This window comes from Blennius ocellaris (assembly GCF_963422515.1).
Source record: "Blennius ocellaris genome assembly, chromosome: 9".
NCBI lineage: Eukaryota > Metazoa > Chordata > Actinopteri > Blenniiformes > Blenniidae > Blennius > Blennius ocellaris.
This window is the reverse complement of record NC_137658.1, coordinates 7,822,495-7,842,249: the sequence shown is the minus strand read 5'-3', so window position 1 is coordinate 7,842,249 and position 19,755 is coordinate 7,822,495. Positions and strand designations below refer to the sequence as shown.

General features: G+C 40.6%; 1 protein-coding gene across 1 annotated transcript; it reads left to right on the top strand.

The window, feature by feature from the left end:
- Positions 1-351: 351 nt before the first annotated feature.
- chrnb5b (cholinergic receptor, nicotinic, beta 5b) lies at positions 352-13,901 on the top strand (the record flags this gene model as incomplete). The annotated part of the gene is made up of 6 exons (XM_080502784.1): positions 352-403; positions 8,413-8,558; positions 8,733-8,777; positions 9,259-9,368; positions 12,117-13,107; positions 13,746-13,901. The coding sequence occupies 6 exons, from the start codon at positions 352-354 to the stop codon at positions 13,899-13,901; spliced, it is 1,500 nt and encodes a 499-aa protein (XP_080358910.1).
- Between the last annotated feature and the right edge of the window lie 5,854 nt (positions 13,902-19,755).

The following is a 19,755-nucleotide window of genomic DNA, read 5'->3' as shown; positions in this document are numbered from 1 at the left end:
AAGGAAATTTAAGGGTGCTTTTATTCTCTCCGGGTTCGGGTGCGCGCAATCACAGCTCCAGGAGCAGTCAGCAGTGGAGTCGGTGCGCTCTGGCACAAGGCGGCCAGCCTCCTCATCTCTGGGCTCACACGGCAGTCAGCTGTCCTCCTCATGCCTCCCATCTCCATCTCAAGGTCGCCATCGGTGGGACGAGGCGCAGTGGCACCGGTATAAAACAACCGGTCTCTGTTCGTCTTTGTTTCACACTTTTCTTAGAAATAAACTGAGCGCAGGAAGGAGGGAAATCCGAGGAACACTTCATCTGCAAGTTTGTGTGCATGTGTGTGTGTGTCACACTGGAGGGGGGAAGCGATGGCAGTCCCGGTGAAAGAAGCACTGACTCTCCTGGTTCTCACCGTGGCAAGTAAGTTATCCATTTAAATCTTCCAATTTGAGTACGAGACTTTATCCATGCGGGTTGTCCATGTGTGAAACGACACTCTCTCGGACTTCCCCATGTCACACATTGTATACAAGCATCGGTATTGTTATCGCAGTAAAGAGTTGGATCCTTTTTTTGCGGGTATTTGAAGTGTATACTTGAGAATTACTTGTATCTTTAAGTCGTCAGTGTTGCAGAAAAGCAGACCACTGGCGATAAGTAGTTGCGTTTCCGTACGTCAGACACGTGATTTCACAGCACGCGTCAATCATCTAAGAGTTGGAGCGGAATTAGTTTGTATTGTGGGCCGCGATTTAAATGGAAACGTTTATTGTTTATCTCTATGTAACGATGACCCGTGTTTTAAACAACGCATTCGATGCTTCTGTCACGGCTGCTCAATGCGCAGCAGGATTGTGTTGTTTCAAATGTGGACACTTTAAGGACTTCTTACACAATTCTAGAAAAAGAAAAAGAAAAAGTGATCTTGCTTGGGTTAGGGTTCCCGACCTGCAATGTAAGTATATCAATACCCTCGCAGTGTGAGTCTAAGTTGACAAAAAAAAGCCACTTTAAAATCAGCTGAAATACGGTCATTTACAGGACCGCTTTTCCTGGAGCTGTCCAGGGTGCTGAACGTGTTCAGCGTACAACACAAAACAGTCACAACTGTGCCTGCTGCTTTAGAGGAGTTAAAAGATAAACCATGAACGAATGATTAAACTGCACCTAAACTTTACAGAGGAAACAACATCACTCACGTTTAGATTATCCAATTTATCGAATGGCAAGGCATGCAACATGGCTCACTTCTGCTACAAAACCAGACATAGTGCTCCACATCAACCAACATGAACTGCACAAACTCATTTAGTCTGTACAAAATTACATTTCTAGCTTAGTGTAATGCCACACAGAAGTGTAGTGGTTAGCACTCTCTTGTCATAGTGAGAGGGTCCTTGGTTGGGCTGGGCTTGGGGCCTTTCTGTGTAGAGTTTGCATGTTCTCATTGCATGTGTATGATATTGCGCCTACTATTTTGTTTCCCCCCCCCCCACTATCCACAATCCAAATAGATGCATTTTATGTGAATTGGTTAAAATTGGTCTGGAAATGTGCCTTTGTATGTGTGTGTGTGGGTATGATTATCCCTCTCTATGTGTTTTTCTATGATGCAGTGGCAACTTGTGTACTCCAACTTTCAATCATGATATTTTGCATTGCTTCTGCCAAATACTGTTTAAATTTTTTTTTTATATTTAATACACAAGTAGTGACAGTCAGACAGTTCAACAGTTTTATTTCAAAACAAATCTGGGCTACCCTGACAAGTAAAATGAATTATTAATATTATTGTAATTTATTACATTGTGGCTAATGATTGTAAAGCAGCATCAGACAGGTGTTCATGTGTTATTAAAGGATCATGAACATCGTCATTTATAAACACATCCTCTCATGTGATTTGTTTATTTTCAACTTGGCTCTGTTTCCAGTCAAGTGACTGCGTTTTTTTTCTTGCTTCTTACAATCTTTCTCCGAACTGCTACAGTAAAAGAAACACCAGACCCAGTCAGCTACTCTGCAGCAATATATCATGTTGTCAACTGCCTGCTTGTATTTCCCCATTTCACTCTCTGTACCAATTCCTGTCTGTTCCTACATGACACTTTTCCTGTTTGACTCTACATGTATTTACCGCAGACCCACTTTTATGCTGTAACTTATCTGACAAATTCAGGGCTCCATCACACTTTCCTGTGGTCTCTGTCTCGCTCAGTATCCACTGCATGCTGCAGTGAACGTACTAGCGTGTGCTACAGTTCCCAGTGAGATGTTGTTCGCATTAAATGCACATAAAATGCCTCGGAGTGCAAGAGAGGGTCACACATGAACTGTGTTTAGCATGTTGCACGAAATCCCCACACAACCCTGACTCTGATTCTACCTCAACCCCCTAAGAGGGGACTTTACAAGCTGATGTGCAGAAAATAAATATGTAGTGCAAAATTGTACCCAGGTGTTTTTTTTTGTTGTTGGTTTTTTTTGTGTGGAAAAGTTGATATTTCTCACAAGTTTACAACCTGCTTTCTCACAAATGCAAATGTCTCCGGTAAACAGGGCTCAGCATCGGTGAGTCATTGTGCTTCATAGTAAACCATTAGTCACTGTATTGATGCACTTGTTTAGATGGACACAGATTTCAAAATACTTTGCAAGCATGAGAAGCCGGATCAGGTGACGAACAAAAAACAACAACACAGGAAACCTTTCTTGGCATGTTCTTGAAAATGCTCAAAGTAATATTGCAGACACAGGGAATAGTCTGTGGCAGGAACAAAAATATTGTATTATAGTTGACTTCATCCTCAGAGACAGAAGGACTGCGTCAAGAAGTAAAGTTTGGGGCAAAACAACCATCAGAAGTCCTTTGAGACGCTTAAAGCACAAAACTCTCTCAGGCAGAAGATCCACTCTGAGCAACGTAAAATATTTTGTTAGGAGTTGACTGTGTGGCTTTGAACGCATATGAATGGCACATGGGTGTTTTGTGTGTGTGTGTGTGTGTGTGTGTGTGTGTGTGTGTGTGTGTGTGTGTGTGTGTGTGTGTGTGTGTGTGTGTGTGTGTGTGTGTGTGTGTGTGTGTGTGTGTGTGTGTGTGTGTGTGTGTGTGTGTGTGTGTGTGTGTGTGTGTGTGTGTGTGTGTGTGTGTGTGTGATGGCTGATACTAGACAGTGTGCTCAGTAAAGCCAAAGACAGCTGAAGTTTAAATTGTTTGGGCTTGGAAAGGCCACCTCAGATAGCAACCTCTGAATAATTCACCATCCTAAAAAGAAGCCTACCGGATGCAGTATTTGGATGTTTTTCTCTCTGTTCTCTGCAGATGACACAGGGTATTCAGCCCTCCGCATCTCAAACAAGCAGCTTAATTTAAGAGATTTTTTGTGTGTCTTTTCTACTCTTCGCTTGTTGCGGTGGTCAATATGTTGATTTTCGTCTGAGAAAATGAGACACAGAGAATAATCTCTGATTGTGTTTGAGTGTCTCTGCATGTAGGATGATGGCATTTTTATTTTAGCTGCAATGAATTATTGAGGTGTGGAGAGTGCAGCGGGGCGGACAGGAGTGTGTATGTGTGTGTGCATACATGTGTGATGAGACCTGCTGGTAGACTCCCTAATGTTCCATCTCTGCTTACATCAACCTCATACACATCTCATTTTAGCCTCATGTACTGTTTTAGCATTTACTGTCAGATCCAGCGCCTTGTGTCACTCTGTCCAGGTCTATACTGTACCTCCATCCTGCTCAGCACATGCAGTACAATTGTCTTTTGCAGTTTATTCATTTTTTGTGCTGAGTTTTATGTGGTCCCCTTTACATTTTTAAGGCAATGTGACTCCTCGAAGCCAGAAATCAGAAGAGTCACCACTTCAGGAACCACATTAAAGACTCATACCACTACCATGATCTATATATATATGGAACAATGTGAACAACAACTATTTAATTTCCACGCAGTAATATGTGTCTTATGATTTTAGACAAAAGCCATGCTTATGCTTATGTGCTGCAGTGTGGAGGATTCTGGTGACGACTCATTTCTATTGTTTTATAAGACTTTCATGAACAACCACAATCACCCATTTATCTATCAGCTGGCCACCTATCGAACTATTTATTCCTCTGTCCGTCCATCATTATACTCACTTACCAACAGTTCATCTCAGGGTTGTTTTGCAAGAGAAATGAAATCCCTTTGCTGGTTAAAAAACACAATAGCCAGAGGAAAGCAATTGGTTCATACTGCCTATAAAACAATTCTACATCTGTGTTCCCAATATGTTGGTGTTACAATGAGTTGTTCTCTGATGGATTGTTGTTTAATTGCTATCTTGAGGGAGTGAATAGCAACTAAACAACTAATAGCTGAGCTGAATTCACTCATAACATTTTGTTATATTTATCAATATTAATGTTAATAGTCACTCCAAGTGACTCCTGAATTTATTACATACATGGATTTGAATGAATATGAGAGTAAGTTGATGCCTTTAAGCCAAAGGTTGGATGTTGTGGCAAGCAAACTAGCAAAAGTTGACTTGGACACATTTATTCTTTGGACTCTAAAGTGGTGGATTGAAACAAGAGTCACTGTGTTATAGTTAGGCATTGTTAAATAAATACACAAGAGTTGCAATGACCAGAGCTGATGCCAAGATATCATAATTTCAGTCCCGCCTATAGGCCAGGATAAAAAATCACTAAATCATTTTCTCCCTGGTCTCTCAAAGTTTGAGATCATGCAGAGTCAGGGACTTATTTCATTATACAACTTGTTATACAATCAGTTTCAAAAGGTGAATGAATGTCCTCATGGTGAACAGACAGCATGGTGGACTGTTTCACGCATGTTAATCCTTTCCCCGGTCATTACTAAGTTTTGCTCAATGCTGCAAAAATATAATTTGAAGTTCAGTAACCTACAAATTAGGCGCTTCAAACATTGCTCCATTTCCCTTCATCTATTCGACAGCACCGGGGAGTTTAACATGTTTTGCTTTTGGGACGGCTTTAATCCTATTAAGCGGAAAGACAAATGAAACCGGAAAACCTACAATGAGCTAAACAAATAGGATTTCTAAAAAGTATGGTCTCGATGGTGAAATTTGAAAAAAAGTAGTTGTTTTTATTTGTACCAAGAAGCCATAACACCGCCATGCAGCAGTTCACACTCTGAATACACAAACTGAATACATAAAAACAATGAATTGTTGCCAGGCTGTAATCCAATTAGGCACATTTATGAGTCACAGTCATTCCCCATGAATCAGCAGCATAATATGGCATGATCCAATTTCACTTGATCGGATGATTGTACTAATCTGGTAATTGTTTAGTTGCACACACGAGTGTTGGCATTGTTTATTTGTGGTGTGTTTGTGTGCGTCTGGTGTCCTCCTCTGCTCGCGTGTGCGTCCTTCACTTCTCCCTGCGTAATCCTGGCGGACAGAGCTTTCGGTCTCAGAGCACGTTTGCCCTCTGGGTTTGGAGTCGTGTCAGGGTTGCTCAGACTTTGGACACTCTTCTCCTGTCTCCTGCTCACATGACGGCTCGCTGGAGGTTGATGCAGAGTGACCAAGTGCAGGGTACACCTCTCCTCTCCGCTCCTGCCTCCAAAGCTCAGCGTCTCTTATCCTGACACATCTCTCAACACGCTGTTATCTTGAAAAGATATTGATGAGACAGCTGTGTGCATGGCTGCGGACCAGTGCAAGTAAAGTGCCAAAACAGACCATTTTCACTTTTGCCCCAGGCTGGAAACTGAACAGCTTTGAGACGGCTGGACACAAGTGCTTTCCTGATGCCAGGTCAGGAGTGTTTGCACAGCTGCTGCAGTATGAATGGCTCACAAAGATCAATGCAGTGTTTCCAGAAATTGATGCCATTCATGCACCAGATCTTCTGGTGCAGTGTCTGGTAGGCCTCCTCCTGTGATGAGCAGCTTTTTTTTGTGTGTGTGTGTGTCTGATGTGGCCTGTTTTTGGAGTTTCTTTACACCAGCGGTGGGAAGAGGATGTCTGCTCCTGAGCTGTGCTGCAGCAAAAGTCACCGTAACCTTCAGTAGGATGTCATGTAAACATCAATGAGTGATCTTTGATGTTCAGCAGAATCTACCAATCAAATACAGACTGCGGACACACAAATATCAACGGTTCAAAAGATCAGAACTGGACCCTACAACCAGGTGGTCTGCAGTGTTGTTCCTCCTATTTCTCAACAATCTTCTCTTTCATGTGCTTGTCCCTTTTTGTGTTCTTAGCCATGTTTTTCTTCATCTCGTCCCTCAATGCGAACAGCAGCAGCGACCGTACAGAACATTGTGTGTTGTGTTTGACTTTCACAGATAACTGAGATTACGATTAAAGATGGCCTTTTGAAGATGGTTGTTGATGGTGCTTTGGGCAAAGAGTTACACAGTATTGACCTCTTATGTAATCCACCACTTTCTGTCACCTTCTGGTTTAAATTGTTTGAGTCATTGCAAGCAGTCACGTCGACTTTATTATTTTTATTTTTTTTTAGATACAAAAGGTTTCACAAATGCTCTGCAAAACAAACTCAAACAAGGCATGAATACCAAGCATGAACAATATTTTATTAGCTTTTGTATTCATATAAATATCATATAAATATTCATTTTGTCAGTGGACTTTAATTCATGTCTGTGAATTTCCAGAAAATGGCCTTATTGAGGGACTTAAACTTTTTAAGTGGAAGTTGTTAAGCAGACTCCTTCACAGTTGGTTATAATTGAAAGCTTTGATCATAGAGATTTATCTTTTTGAATGACTGGAAGGTTTTTTTTTTTATTAATGCATCACGGTCTGGCAGAGTGTCATAGCTTTGAAGCACTCACTGTCACTGAAGCTCCCTGACCCAGTCAGACATTGTTCTCTGTTGATTACATGGTTGAAATCAGCCCGGAGGTGTCTTTTCCATCTCCCTCTCTCTGGATTTTCATGTCTATTAAACATGAGCCCTCATTGTCATATGAACTGCATATTACATGCACTGTAAACATGCGATACGCAGCATGATGTATAGGTGATTACAGGCCTGGAGAGCAAATAGTTACTTGTGTGTTTCTGTCTATGTCTGTGCGTTGGACTGTTAATAATTACAATATTACATCTAATTTACTTTACCTCTTTTTCTCTCGTGCACAAACACATACAAGTACATTACTTCCATTGCTCTCGTTGCACACAAGTTACATCTGAGGACAGGCAACATGCTGCATCACTGCAGCAGCTAATTGGTGAGAATTCACAGCACGACATTTAAACATCGCTTCACCAACTAGACCCTGGGCATGTGTATATATTTTCTATGTTTTTGTGTACGTATAGGTTATATCTGTAACTTCAAATGACAATTTAATGTATGTTAACAAGCTGAACAAGAAGTTATCTGAAATAACTCAAAAATTTCAATGTTTTTTAAATGGAACTTTAATGTAGTTTACACAAAGTCACATTAGATAACAGTGGTGATACAGTACATATAATACAGTACATATAGTAAATTTTTTCATAATGGCTTTTTCAAGCTTTATGTTTTTCCCCACAAACACACAGGCATCTGAACTGCAAGAAAACTAAAACGAGACACATATCTGATCATTTCTGAGAAAAAAGCATCTCACCAGATTGATGAAGGTGAACTCCACTTTGCATCAAATTTAAGGTTCTTAAAATGTTGCACTGGCTGGTGCTCGCACGCACGCACGTAGCTGCAGGTCAAACACTTGTTTACTTACATAATATTACAGTGCTCCAGTGGTACAATTGGTTAGAGTGCAGTACTTATAAGTAACTCAATACATTAAAGAACATGAGGCTCATATGCATCATCTCAATATCCACTCCACCGAGATGATGACATTAGGAAAGTCAATGTTTTTTTTTTTAGGCAGTTGTGGAGGCTGTAGTTTGACATTTTGGCAAGTCATCCAAGAATAATATTACATAATAGCCAGGGGATATGTTTGCCTTATGAAACAGAATAAGTTTGAGTAACCTTGCGACACAGGGGATGTAGTTGTACTTTTATGTGGAGAAAAGAAAAATTGTGTAACAGAAAACTTAATTTGAAGGTCAGTAATATGTATCATGGTTAGTACTTGTTTCATCATATGAATAAAAAAGTTCCCAATTAGAGCGAGGAATTGAAACAAGACTACACATTCTGTCGTCTACTATTACGACGAACAACCGTTGTTAATATTGGATTGTGCTGACATTTCTCTGAGACATCACAGCTGTCTGAAACTCCCAGCGCCTCTGACCCAGAATTATAGCTACTATAGCCCGACTCTAATGGTTTTTAAGCATTAATGTGACAATATGTTGTCAGACATAGTGGAGCCAGGAGGGATTAAAAGTGATCCATTTTCTGTGTGTATTGTTGTGTGTGTTTGCGTGCAGCTGCCTTGTGTGCGGAGGTGGAGGAGCGGCTGGTTGGTCACCTGTTGTCACCGGAGCGCTACAATAAGCTGATCAGACCAGCTGTTAACAACAGCCAGCAGGTCACCATTTATATCCAGGTGTCTCTGGCTCAGCTGATCAATGTGGTAAGAAAACACACACGCACACGGGCACACCAACACTGACATTCATATGCTGTTATCTCGTGCCATGTTGCACTAATTTAAGCTGATTCAAGAGTAAAGTTGGGTGATTTTTAGGAGGAGAATGTTGAGCTGCTGGTTATTTATACAAGTGTTTTGCCTGTCTATTTTCCTCAGAATGAAAGAGAGCAAATCATGACCACCAACTGTTGGCTCACTCAGGTTTGTGTCCATTTAACCACGTCCGTAGTGCTTTTTGTCCCTGGAAGCCACCCAGAAATGTGGTGGAGTATTTTCTGAGTTCTGATTTAATGTTTCACTAAAGGCTGGAGGTTATATTCCATGTCACTGATATAGAGAAATAGTAGTATTCAACATAAAATCTAAATACAGAATATAAAAAGTAAAATTTGATGGTTGTGTCAATTAATGTTACTCATTTGATAAACCGGCCATTTTATGAAGGGGTTCATTTCACAGATTAGGTGTGACATATACACTTTGAAACACACAGATAGAAAATTAATTGACTTTACCACTGTGATGGTGCAGCCATCTGAAGAAAGTTTAAAGCAAGTTCACAATTGGAGGTCATAAAAACATGAACTGAAATTGGTAAATGATTGTTTGTTTGTTTTTTATTCCTGTTTGTCGTTGTCATTATGCCTGTCTTTATTCATTCTGTATTGTTTCTCACATAAAGGTTTGGAACGACTACAGATTAATGTGGGATCCTGAAGAGTACGAGGGAATTAAGAAAATCCGACTACCGTCACAACACATCTGGCTACCAGACATTGTCCTCTATAACAAGTACGTCTGGTTTTCGGTAGACACTGTCTATAAGTGTGTTTTTAAAACTAAGTGATGAAAGTATATAAAGCAATAGAAATATTGAGCAAATTTATCACAATAACCCTCTATTTCCCTAAAAGGTTTCTCAGTATATCCTCTTACACTGTTAATCCTCTTAGATCAACTTTTTGACCATGTTTCATTTGGAATAATGAATAAAATTACATATAAAAAAAGTTTTATCGAGAGAGTTTGCAGAAAGTCTAATCATTATAAGTGGTTTGTTTCACATAGACTAAAAAATACATTTATAACTATAAAATCAAGAAATTAGAAAACAAATGAAAGAATAATAGACTTTATCTAAACAGAATAGCTTGATATCATTTGATGTTTATTTCCCGAAATCTTGGATCCGGTCAAGCAAAAAGTGGATGATGAAAAAACTGATGCAAGACATTTGAAACAGAACTTTTAAATCAACTCCAAAACATTATGCAAATGTATCTCCAGCAGCCGATGAAAAAAAGGAAGCTGCAGTGAGCTGATGACGTGCAGCAAAATTGAATACTCTTGAACCATGACTGCCATTTAACATAAAGAAACTATACTTATCCAAAATTACAATACTGATTGATCCAAAGACACTTACAAGACAATAGCATTGCAAAATAACTAAACAAAAGCGTCCAATATCAGGCTGTATGTAGGCACGGTCAAACGTATTCCACCCCAGCTCACATATCCAGCATATGAAACCCAGCTGATTTTAGATGCACATGAAGGGTTTTCATACCTTCTGAACACCTAAACGAACGTGTCAGTTCATTGAGCTTGCATAAAAATGCAAAAGCAAAGAGCATAAATGTTTGTTCTATTCACACACGGTTCTGCTGATCCTACACAGGTAACAGAATAGCATCTAGGGACTGAAGGTAGGGTACACCCTGGAGAGGTCACCAGGTTTAAACACAGAGACAGCCAGACACCTACAGATAAATTAGACTGACCAGATCATCTGAAGCACACTTTGGGTCTGGCATGAAGAGCATGAAGCTTCTAAACCACCGGACATTCATGCATCAGTGCATTCTGATATTGAACAACCGCACAATCTCATTTTCTAAAGCTGCAGTTCTGAACAAAATAAAGATGTGAGGATAGTTTTTGTGTGCCTATATTCTGTTTTCTTATACATGTAAACACTACGATATCTTCATCTAATCTCAATGCTGTGAAAAGTGTAGTTAAGTGTTAAGTGCAGTGTTTACCTCACCTGATGTGTTGCCCTGTAGGCCAACACCTGAGACTCCTTCCATCTGCTGCCTTCTCCTGTGACATTAGCTCATTATTATTTTTTATCCTTACCATGTGGAAACTGAGTTCATCTGGAAGTTGTTTAGTTTTATCGAATCCTGGTGAAATTGCGTGGTGAGCAGAATCTTTAACAGTATAATAAATTCGATTTGGACTGTTGGAAAACAGTGAAGTGCCCAGAGAAGACACACACATGAACAGGCTGAACATGTGAACTCCACACAAACACGCTTTGGACTGTGGATTTTGGTGTGATGTGACAAGTCTAACCACTACGCCACCGTGCAGCCACCCTGCAGAGACCATGCATTATGAATGAAATGAATCAGTTGATCAAGAGTGGATCTGATTGTTTTCCAATTGACTGGCTCCAGGAACAAACGTTCAAGAGGGCCCTGACAACCTCACTAGTTGTTTGTACTTGTAGCGTTTGTGTTTCGGTCAGCAGCTAGCCCGGAGTTTACCCGGCATATTGGCATTAATCTTTAATGAACACAAATTGTTGGTCAGCTAAAGAAGACATGAAAAGCATAATGGCTCCAGAAGGCAAACGGATAGGAAATGATCAGCACTTCAGATCGAGGTCTGGCACTAAAGTCTGGCAGACCAGAGGTCAGGGGAAGCAGGTGGGGCCTCTGCATTTTTAATTAGTCTGCATTTACACGGTGGCCCCAGAGCATTAGAGACCAAGTGTGATGGTTGGATTCCTGACTTGCTTTATAATTGATAGGCCACTTATTCATAATGCATCCCCTGCAGCCTTTGGTGGGATGAGAGAAAAAGTCTGTATCAGCAGATTTGAGGTGTGGGGGGCCGTGGCGATATTGCTGGTTTGTGTCCGAAGCTAGGCTACAATTTGGACATTGATGCATGTGTCACATCTGCAAACAGACAGTCGCAGATCATTTTGTCAACATGCAGACACTTTTTCCTGTCATAGAAGGAAGGAAGTTCAATTTTTTGCTCTATTCAGGGTCAAACTTGAACAATGATAATTCTTGAGAGCAATACCAACTACTGCTCCTCATTCACTTTTTCCAACCTACATACATGTAAATAGTTTTTCAGGTTTCTGAGTATTGATTTAATCAGATATATGGACTGGTCACTTTTATTCACTGGTCTTGGCAGAGCTCAGTGTCACCTGGTAATTGGGGAGGAGGGTTCCAATATATTCCCTGTAATGTATTCTGGATTTGCTTTGGGGTTTTTCCCTATGGTGGATATCTCTTGAATACCTATAAGTAAGTGTCCAGGAGAATCGTCATTGAATGCTTGAATCGTTCTGCTGTGTCGTTCTGTACTCGTCCCCTCAACCTGATATCTCATTTGTTTTGGAATTCATGCATCTGGATGTGTTTGAATGGCTGATTTGCTTTTGAAACACAAAATATTTGAGAGCCTTGTATTCACTTTTTCCGTTTACACTTCTCTACCATTCTCCCTCAGTGCTGATGGGACCTATGAAGTGTCTTTCTACTCCAACGTTGTGGTTTCCAACAATGGTGAGGTTGCCTGGCTCCCACCAGCGATCTACAAGTCGGCTTGCAAAATTGAAGTCCGTGATTTCCCCTTCGACCAGCAGAACTGCACGCTCAAGTTTCGCTCCTGGACCTATGACCACACAGAGATCGATCTTATTCTCCTCAGTGATTTTGCTTCTCGCGATGACTTCAAACCCAGCGGTGAGTGGGACATCGTTTCACTGCCTGGACGAAAGAATGAAGACCCTAATGATATCAGATACCTGGATATCACCTATGACTTCATTATCAAAAGGAAACCGCTGTTCTACACCATCAACCTGATCATCCCCTGCATCCTGATCACATCATTAGCTATTCTGGTCTTCTACCTCCCGTCAGATTGTGGTGAGAAGATGACCCTTTGTATCTCGGTCCTTCTGGCCCTGACTGTGTTTTTACTCCTGATCTCAAAGATTGTCCCGCCCACATCTTTAGCAGTGCCTCTGATTGGGAAATACCTGATGTTCTCGATGGTGCTGGTGACCTTCTCCATCGTCACCAGCGTTTGCGTTCTCAATGTGCACCATCGGTCCCCCAGTACTCACACCATGCCAGCTTGGGTCAAACGTGTTTTCTTGTACCGACTCCCCTCATTCCTCTTCATGCGGAGACCCGGGAGCTCCAACATCCGTGAGAAGTTTCGGAAAAAACACCAAAAGCAGAAGTACTCCGATCAGAAACGGTGCGGGGCGGACGGCGGGACGGGAAGCCCCGCCGGAATGGCAGATTCCTCCTCGTCCTTTTACGTCAACGAGGACTCGGCCAAACGCTACGGCTGGAAGATCAGTGACTTGTCGGAGAACACCGAGTTCAGGAAGAGGATGACGCTCAAGAGCAACATCGACGTGGAGGATGCGGTGGATGGAGTCCGCTACATCGCAGAGAAGATGAAGAGTGAGGATGATGATGAGGGGGTAGGTGATTGCAAAAAAGTATTGGCACAAGCGTGAATGCCATGATAAATATTCAGATACAGATTTAGAAAAGTGTATTGATCCCAATAGGGGGATTGATTTTCAGCTTACCGCCAGTCAGCTAACAGGCAAAGCACAGGCAGCTTAACCTATATTGGTCAATACTTGGCAAAATCAAAAATGGTATGCAATATAGCCACAATCATAAATAAGTATTGTTATAAAAAGAAGTGGAAAATGCTCCCAGTGTTTTATTAGCCTGAAAAGTTACTGACTTGGAGTCGCAGTTTAATCCTCAAACACGTACATTTTAACACTAACACGAGGAAGCGACATTGAATATATTGGTCAGAACAGGTAGAGCCTGAAGATGATCTAGCTTGACTCCTTTCATAATTTACAAATGTGTTGGCCGTGGATGATCATGAAACACTCAGAATGCTTATTTTGCTGTCTTCATCACAAACAACCAACAAACACAAACAGTAGACAAAGCAACACCACTGCCTCTTTCACTGCAACAGAAGTGAATCAGTGACACAAAGTCAATCCACTTCACAGGTTTAGTTCAAGACAAAAAAAAAACCAAAACAATTCACGGCCAGAATCTAATATTTGACTTATCTTTGTCTCTGCAGATTGTCGAGGACTGGAAATATGTGGCGATGGTGATTGACCGTCTCTTTCTGTGGATCTTTGTGTGCGTCTGTGTTGTCGGGACAATGGGCCTCTTCATGCAGCCTCTTTTCCAGAGTTACAACACCCCCATTGTTGAAGACATGGAGCATAACTGAAAACCCAACTTTGATGTTAACACGACCCGAGAAATTTACGTTTGATCTGCCCCTTCCAGAAAGAGCTCTGTTAACATTTCAACACCTCGCACATCGGCCCCTCACCACACCCTGGCTCGGAAACCATAAGGAGGCACTTTGACCTTCGTCCATCACCTCCCCCTCCCTACGACGCCATGGTCATCACAAATTCACAGAAAAATATTAAGTCATATTAAGTCTCCAAATCTGTTAAATCTCTTGGAAGAGAAAGATATGTTTTACAGTTAGAATCCAAAGTCATTTAATCACCCATTACTAATCAACACTATTTTGTATTAACCAGGAGGAAACAAAAGGCAAAAAATATAAGAACAACACTGAAGTTTTAATGAACATTAAAGATATTTTTAAACTCAAACTGCAATGTTATTTAACTTTTAAGCCACGGTATTCTCAGTTGGCCTACAGATCTCCAACAAATGAAATGTAGCAGTGTCTTTAAAAAAAAAAAGAAAGAAAGAAAGCGCACCCCGACCTGAGCTTGTCTTATCGTACACTGACCCTTAGCACTGTTTTAAAAAGTTTATGCAAGCAATAGCAACTCAGGACCTGATTTTGATTTTGCTATATTCCTACCATCTGTTTTACAGACATCAGTGAGGGCTAGCATGCAAACAACATTGCCCAGGTTCTTGTTTTAAATGTGCTTATGTTGAGTCCGAAATCACAGAGTCTCACAAACAGACTCATTGTGCAGACGTGTTGCAAACATGAGGAGAAGACGATGAGCCCTTTCTGTGTATACACACTTTGCATACACAGCAAGAAAGATCACTCCCCCTCTGTCCTGTTGCCAATAGAACACATACTGTAAGAATCCATGATATTTGCCTTGGAAAATAAAAGTGAGAGGGGGACAGAGATCACTGCTGGGCTCCTTAAAGAGTCATAGAAGGTTGTGGATGAGGTTTGTGGGATGCCCCAGCCTATTTTTACCTTCTCACATCTCACTGTGTTGACTCTGATGTGACATGATTGACTCATTATATCTGTGACAAACTGCTGTTGTGATGTTTGTAAAAGAAACGTGTGTCGAATCAAGGCTGAACACTACAAAAGTGCTATAAACTACATCGGCGGCCAGAAGGCTGCTGCTGCTGCTCACTGTGCTTCTCCTAAAGGTTCAGTACACAGGTTTCAATCAAGCTTTTTGTCAACATTCATCCAGCTTTTCAGCATCTTTCACAAAGGAAACCAGCAGCAATAATATTGTACAGTATTTTATACACACTAGCCTCGGAAAAATCAACCAAACGACTTGTGTCTGCACCTGCATTTTCTTCTCTCCTATTGTATTTGTTATTATGGCCATCTGAGACATTACTTGAATTTGTGTCCAATTATTCTATTTTTTTTTTTCCTGAGGAATATTCTAGCTTGTCACCTGTCAAAATGCATTGTCACTGTTGCCAACAGTAGCCATGGGAAAACGTGTACTGTAATCCTGCATCAAGGATTTATTTTGTCTTTGTTTCATCAGTTGATGGAGCAGTAATATGCAGCTTTTTTCTTTTTCTTTTCCACTGGCTTGTCATGTTGCGTAACTTGTTGAGGTTTGGTTTACAGGAAGACCTGATGTCTTGCTAAACAGATCAATAAACTGAAGTGAAACCAAGGAACAGTGATGATGACTTAGATGCACATTGAATGATCAATCTATCCTGTGATGTTTTTATTTTTTTCTTCCAAATCCTAAATACATCTCAGTTTCTTCCATAATTTCTTATGAAGTATTTACCTTCCGATCTCAGCCTCTTCAGCAGCTTTTCCTGTGTTTTATGCACCGTGACTTCTTCTTGGACTTGTCAGTGATTTTCAAGAAATATTTTGACGCAAAGATTTTGCAGTATGTGGATGTGCTCGTGTGTATTTGTGTATACTAAAGATATTTAAGCCAATGCTAGGAACAGAAATCTGTTCTTGTACTCATATTATGATAATGATTCAGAAAGCAAGATTTAGCTGAAGACACATTTTATGGTTTGACCAAAGTTGGAGTTCAAGGGTCAGAATCAGGCTAATAAAATAGGTCTACAGGAAATTATTGTAAGTTAAATATAGATTTATTGACAAAAGGTAAAATAACAGTTATTTTCGTGTGTATTTGAGTCTGTTTATGTGGTCTTATTATTCTGTTTTTGTGGGGCCTGAAAAAAGTAAGGCAACAAATACCTGACCTACTTTGAGGGGTCCATAATCCAAGGCTCCGCCTACACATGCCCATCTTGGGAAGAAGAGGAAGTACTTCCTGTTTTGATGCCATGTGCCAGAGCAGAGCTGCCTAATTGTGGAAGGGTCAAAGAGAGAGTCTACCTTGATTGGGATTGGCTAAACCCCCGATGATACAATATAGGGTTTGAGTTCTAATTCGCTTATTTATGCAACACACTTTTAAAAAATTTAAACAGGTCAGGGAGAGAGAGGGCAGATATTTCTTTTCACTTCTGAGCCATCATTCCCAGGTATAGCGATGCATATTACTGTTGAAAAACCACTAAAAAGTGAATTTTGCACAATATGGCCTTTTTAAAGCTTTACCCTGATATTGACATAACTTCTGCTTGCTGAGGAAGGGTCCTACACAAAGCCTAGTTGTTGATTTCATGAAAATAGTATCGCTTTACACAAACTCTCTACTCAAAGTTAGAAATGTATTTGCTTTGTGATTAGTAATACTCACATATTCTCTTCTTGATTGAAGGGATGCAACAATTCTTAAACATTGTCTATAAATATAGCAGTTAAGTAAAAAAAAAAAAAGAAATAACAAGTTATAATCACAGTTTCAGCAAGAGATAGGATGAACACATGAGGTTATTTTGTCCTGCATCAGATACTTGTTTTCCACCAACTGTTCAGACTTCCACAAAGACAGCAAATATGCAAATGTGTTAAAACAATTTGCAAGTAAAGATAATGTCAGTAATAACAACAGATGCACATGCAAAGAGTTTATTGATTTTTATTGATTTGGTGGAGTCCTAGTCTGACCTGTGTCATATTCTTATCTATGGCTCGTCTGCCCCTCAAATTTATCTTAGAACTCTTTCTGAAATGTAGTGATTTATGGTAAAACGATGTTCCAATTGTCTCCCCAGTATTACACACTGCTACAGTTAAACTCACTGACCCAGATCTAAACCTTCACGTAGCTCTCCATGAAAACCAGCTCAACAATGGTCTAAAATTACACAAACATAGAAGAGACGCACATATGCAAGATGACACACAGTGACATAATCCTACAGATGTAGTGACAGCCGTTGAATTAGACTGGGATCAGCAATTATAGCTCATACTTGCTACCCCATCCTCCCCTCCTGTGAGACGTAAATTACATTCTTGACATCTGCATCAATTTCCATTAGGAGAGTGGCTGTGGGGGGTTTGGAGGATGAGGTGTTGATGTTGTTGGTGTTCCGAAGAGCTGCAGAAAGGGGGACAGGTTTCATATTTTTTCTGAGGATGTCTTTTATTTCCTGATGTTCACATCATTTGTAGTCTACAGCTGTTTTTTTTTTTCTAGTGTCTCATGCCTTTTTTTTTCTTTTTTTTAATGTTTTCTTATGTGGTTGTGTTGTTCCGTTTTGGTGCCCAAATGTCAAAAGTTCAACTTGTCCATGTTTTGAGGTCACGGTTGCTGTTCACATCTGTGCTGGTCTCCGCAGAGAAAAGCCTCCCATGAGTGGAAACTAATTATTTCTCATGAATGGCCTTGTTGAGAAATTGCAGGCAAAACTCATCACATCACATCCTGTTTTTATACAGAGTGCTTGGCAATGCGAAGCCTGACACCGAGGTCATCAGGAGTTGATCGGGTGTTTGACTGGAACAGGACTGTAAAAATAAAAAGCAAACTTAAAAATTTAAACAAATGTCATTAAGTCTAACTTATTACAGATTATTTCGAATTCAAGCAAGCAGCCCATCTACACAACTAAAACCTTGAAACTTAAGTAAAATGAGCACAAATTCACCAAACTTATCAATGATAGCTAAATGTATATCATACCCTCTTGAACTGCAATAAAGAGTAGCTTCCAGGCACACAGTCTTTTATTTGAGGGATACAATTTTGATTCAAGATAACATTACTTGATCCCATGTTTAAAGGCTGAGGTGAGAAGGTCTCTATGTTTTAATGCTGCGTGTGTGAGAGGACATGTGGCAGTTTAGGAATACAGCTTATGTTTAACTGGGTTTTGATTATTGCTTGAAAAGTTACCCCAAAACACTGAAAATTACCTTTCATTTTAAAAAACAAAAACAAAAGCCTGTAAACATCGAGGATTTTTGATTGCTGTGTTCAGAAATATTACGTTATGGCTAACTTTTTGAAAAAAAAAAGTAGATTTTCTGCAGCACACAGATTAAACCAACCTGTGCACAACTCAGTCTTCGATACAACAATGCTCTGTGTGTGTGTGTGTGTGTGTGTGTGTGTGTGTGTGTGTGTGTGTGTGTGTGTGTGTGTGTGTGTGTGTGTGTGTGTGTGTGTGTGTGTGTGTGTGTGTGTGTGTGTGTGTGTGTGTGTGTCCATTGAAGATGGCAGAACTGCAAAGAGGCCAATTTTCTAAAAGTCCAGCATTGATTAAAAAAAAAGGGGGGGGGGGGGTTGGAGAAAGTTTTGGTGTTATTGTCTCAGCGCAGCCAAAGAACTAGAATTGGATGTCAGGAGGGAGAATGAGGAGAAGGGGGTAACAAGCAGGGTGGGAGGGAAAAAGAGAAGGAGTGACATGATGGAGGATGACAGAGATGATAAAGGTGGGCCATAAATGAGAAACACAAGGCTTTGCAGCCTGAGAGACCAGCAGAGGAGTCGACATTAAGGACCATTTCATGCTGTCGTCGGACATCAATAAGCATTTATTCTTCTTTATATGACTTCATACATGTGTAATGCACCCATGTTTGTCATGCAAATTCATACATAAAAGCAAGTGTTACTTTTTCAAATGAAATTCTTTGACCTCATGAAGTGCAAGCAGGAGGTCCGGTTTGTTGAGAAGAAAACGACGTACGAATTACAAAAGGGACCTGCCGTTGGCCAGGCCTGTGCACGGCCTTTCGCGAGGTCCCTAATAATTTTACCTTGCATGTCATGATTTGCATACTGAGTGTTTTGACAGATGAAGGAATAAAAAAAAAAAGGCTAAATACTATTGTATTCTATTGTATTGTATTCTGTTCTGCTTGGTTTCTGCTGCTGTAATCACACTTGCTGGTACCTTGATGCAAGCTGGTGAGTGTCAGCACTTTGATCTGTTTCCTGTAGTCCACTGTTTCCCCTCCATCTCCCCCATTATCTTCCACAGGACATTCCTTCAGGATTTATACCTGCTATTTCAGCTCTGTGGTCGATATTTATGAAGTACATTACTGCATTACAGAATGTGTAGCTGCTGCGCAGTTTGAGTCGAGCGGGCATTGATCTTCTCCTCTGAGCTGCTGAGCCACCGGGCTGAGGGACAGACACCGAGCTGCCTTCCCAACACTTTATAAGAGTTTTAAACCGAGCTTGGGGGGGTTTCTCACTGTAATGATCCTGGTGGAGTTTCATCTCAAGTCTGTTACCTTCTGACAGAAGGGCCTGGTGCTGCACACCAGTGGCCAAAAGAGATACTACAGATTTTAGTGTTGACCTCAACAGAGTTATTGTGGTCAGATCTTAATGTCTTTCGCTTAAAATCAGATACAGATTTCAAGGTTGGAAAAAATAAAGATACATCTGTTAAAGGAATGCAGTTGTTTGTGCACCAGACTCTTGATGAGTCATAATAATCAAAATAAGGAGACACTTGCCCTCAGGTCA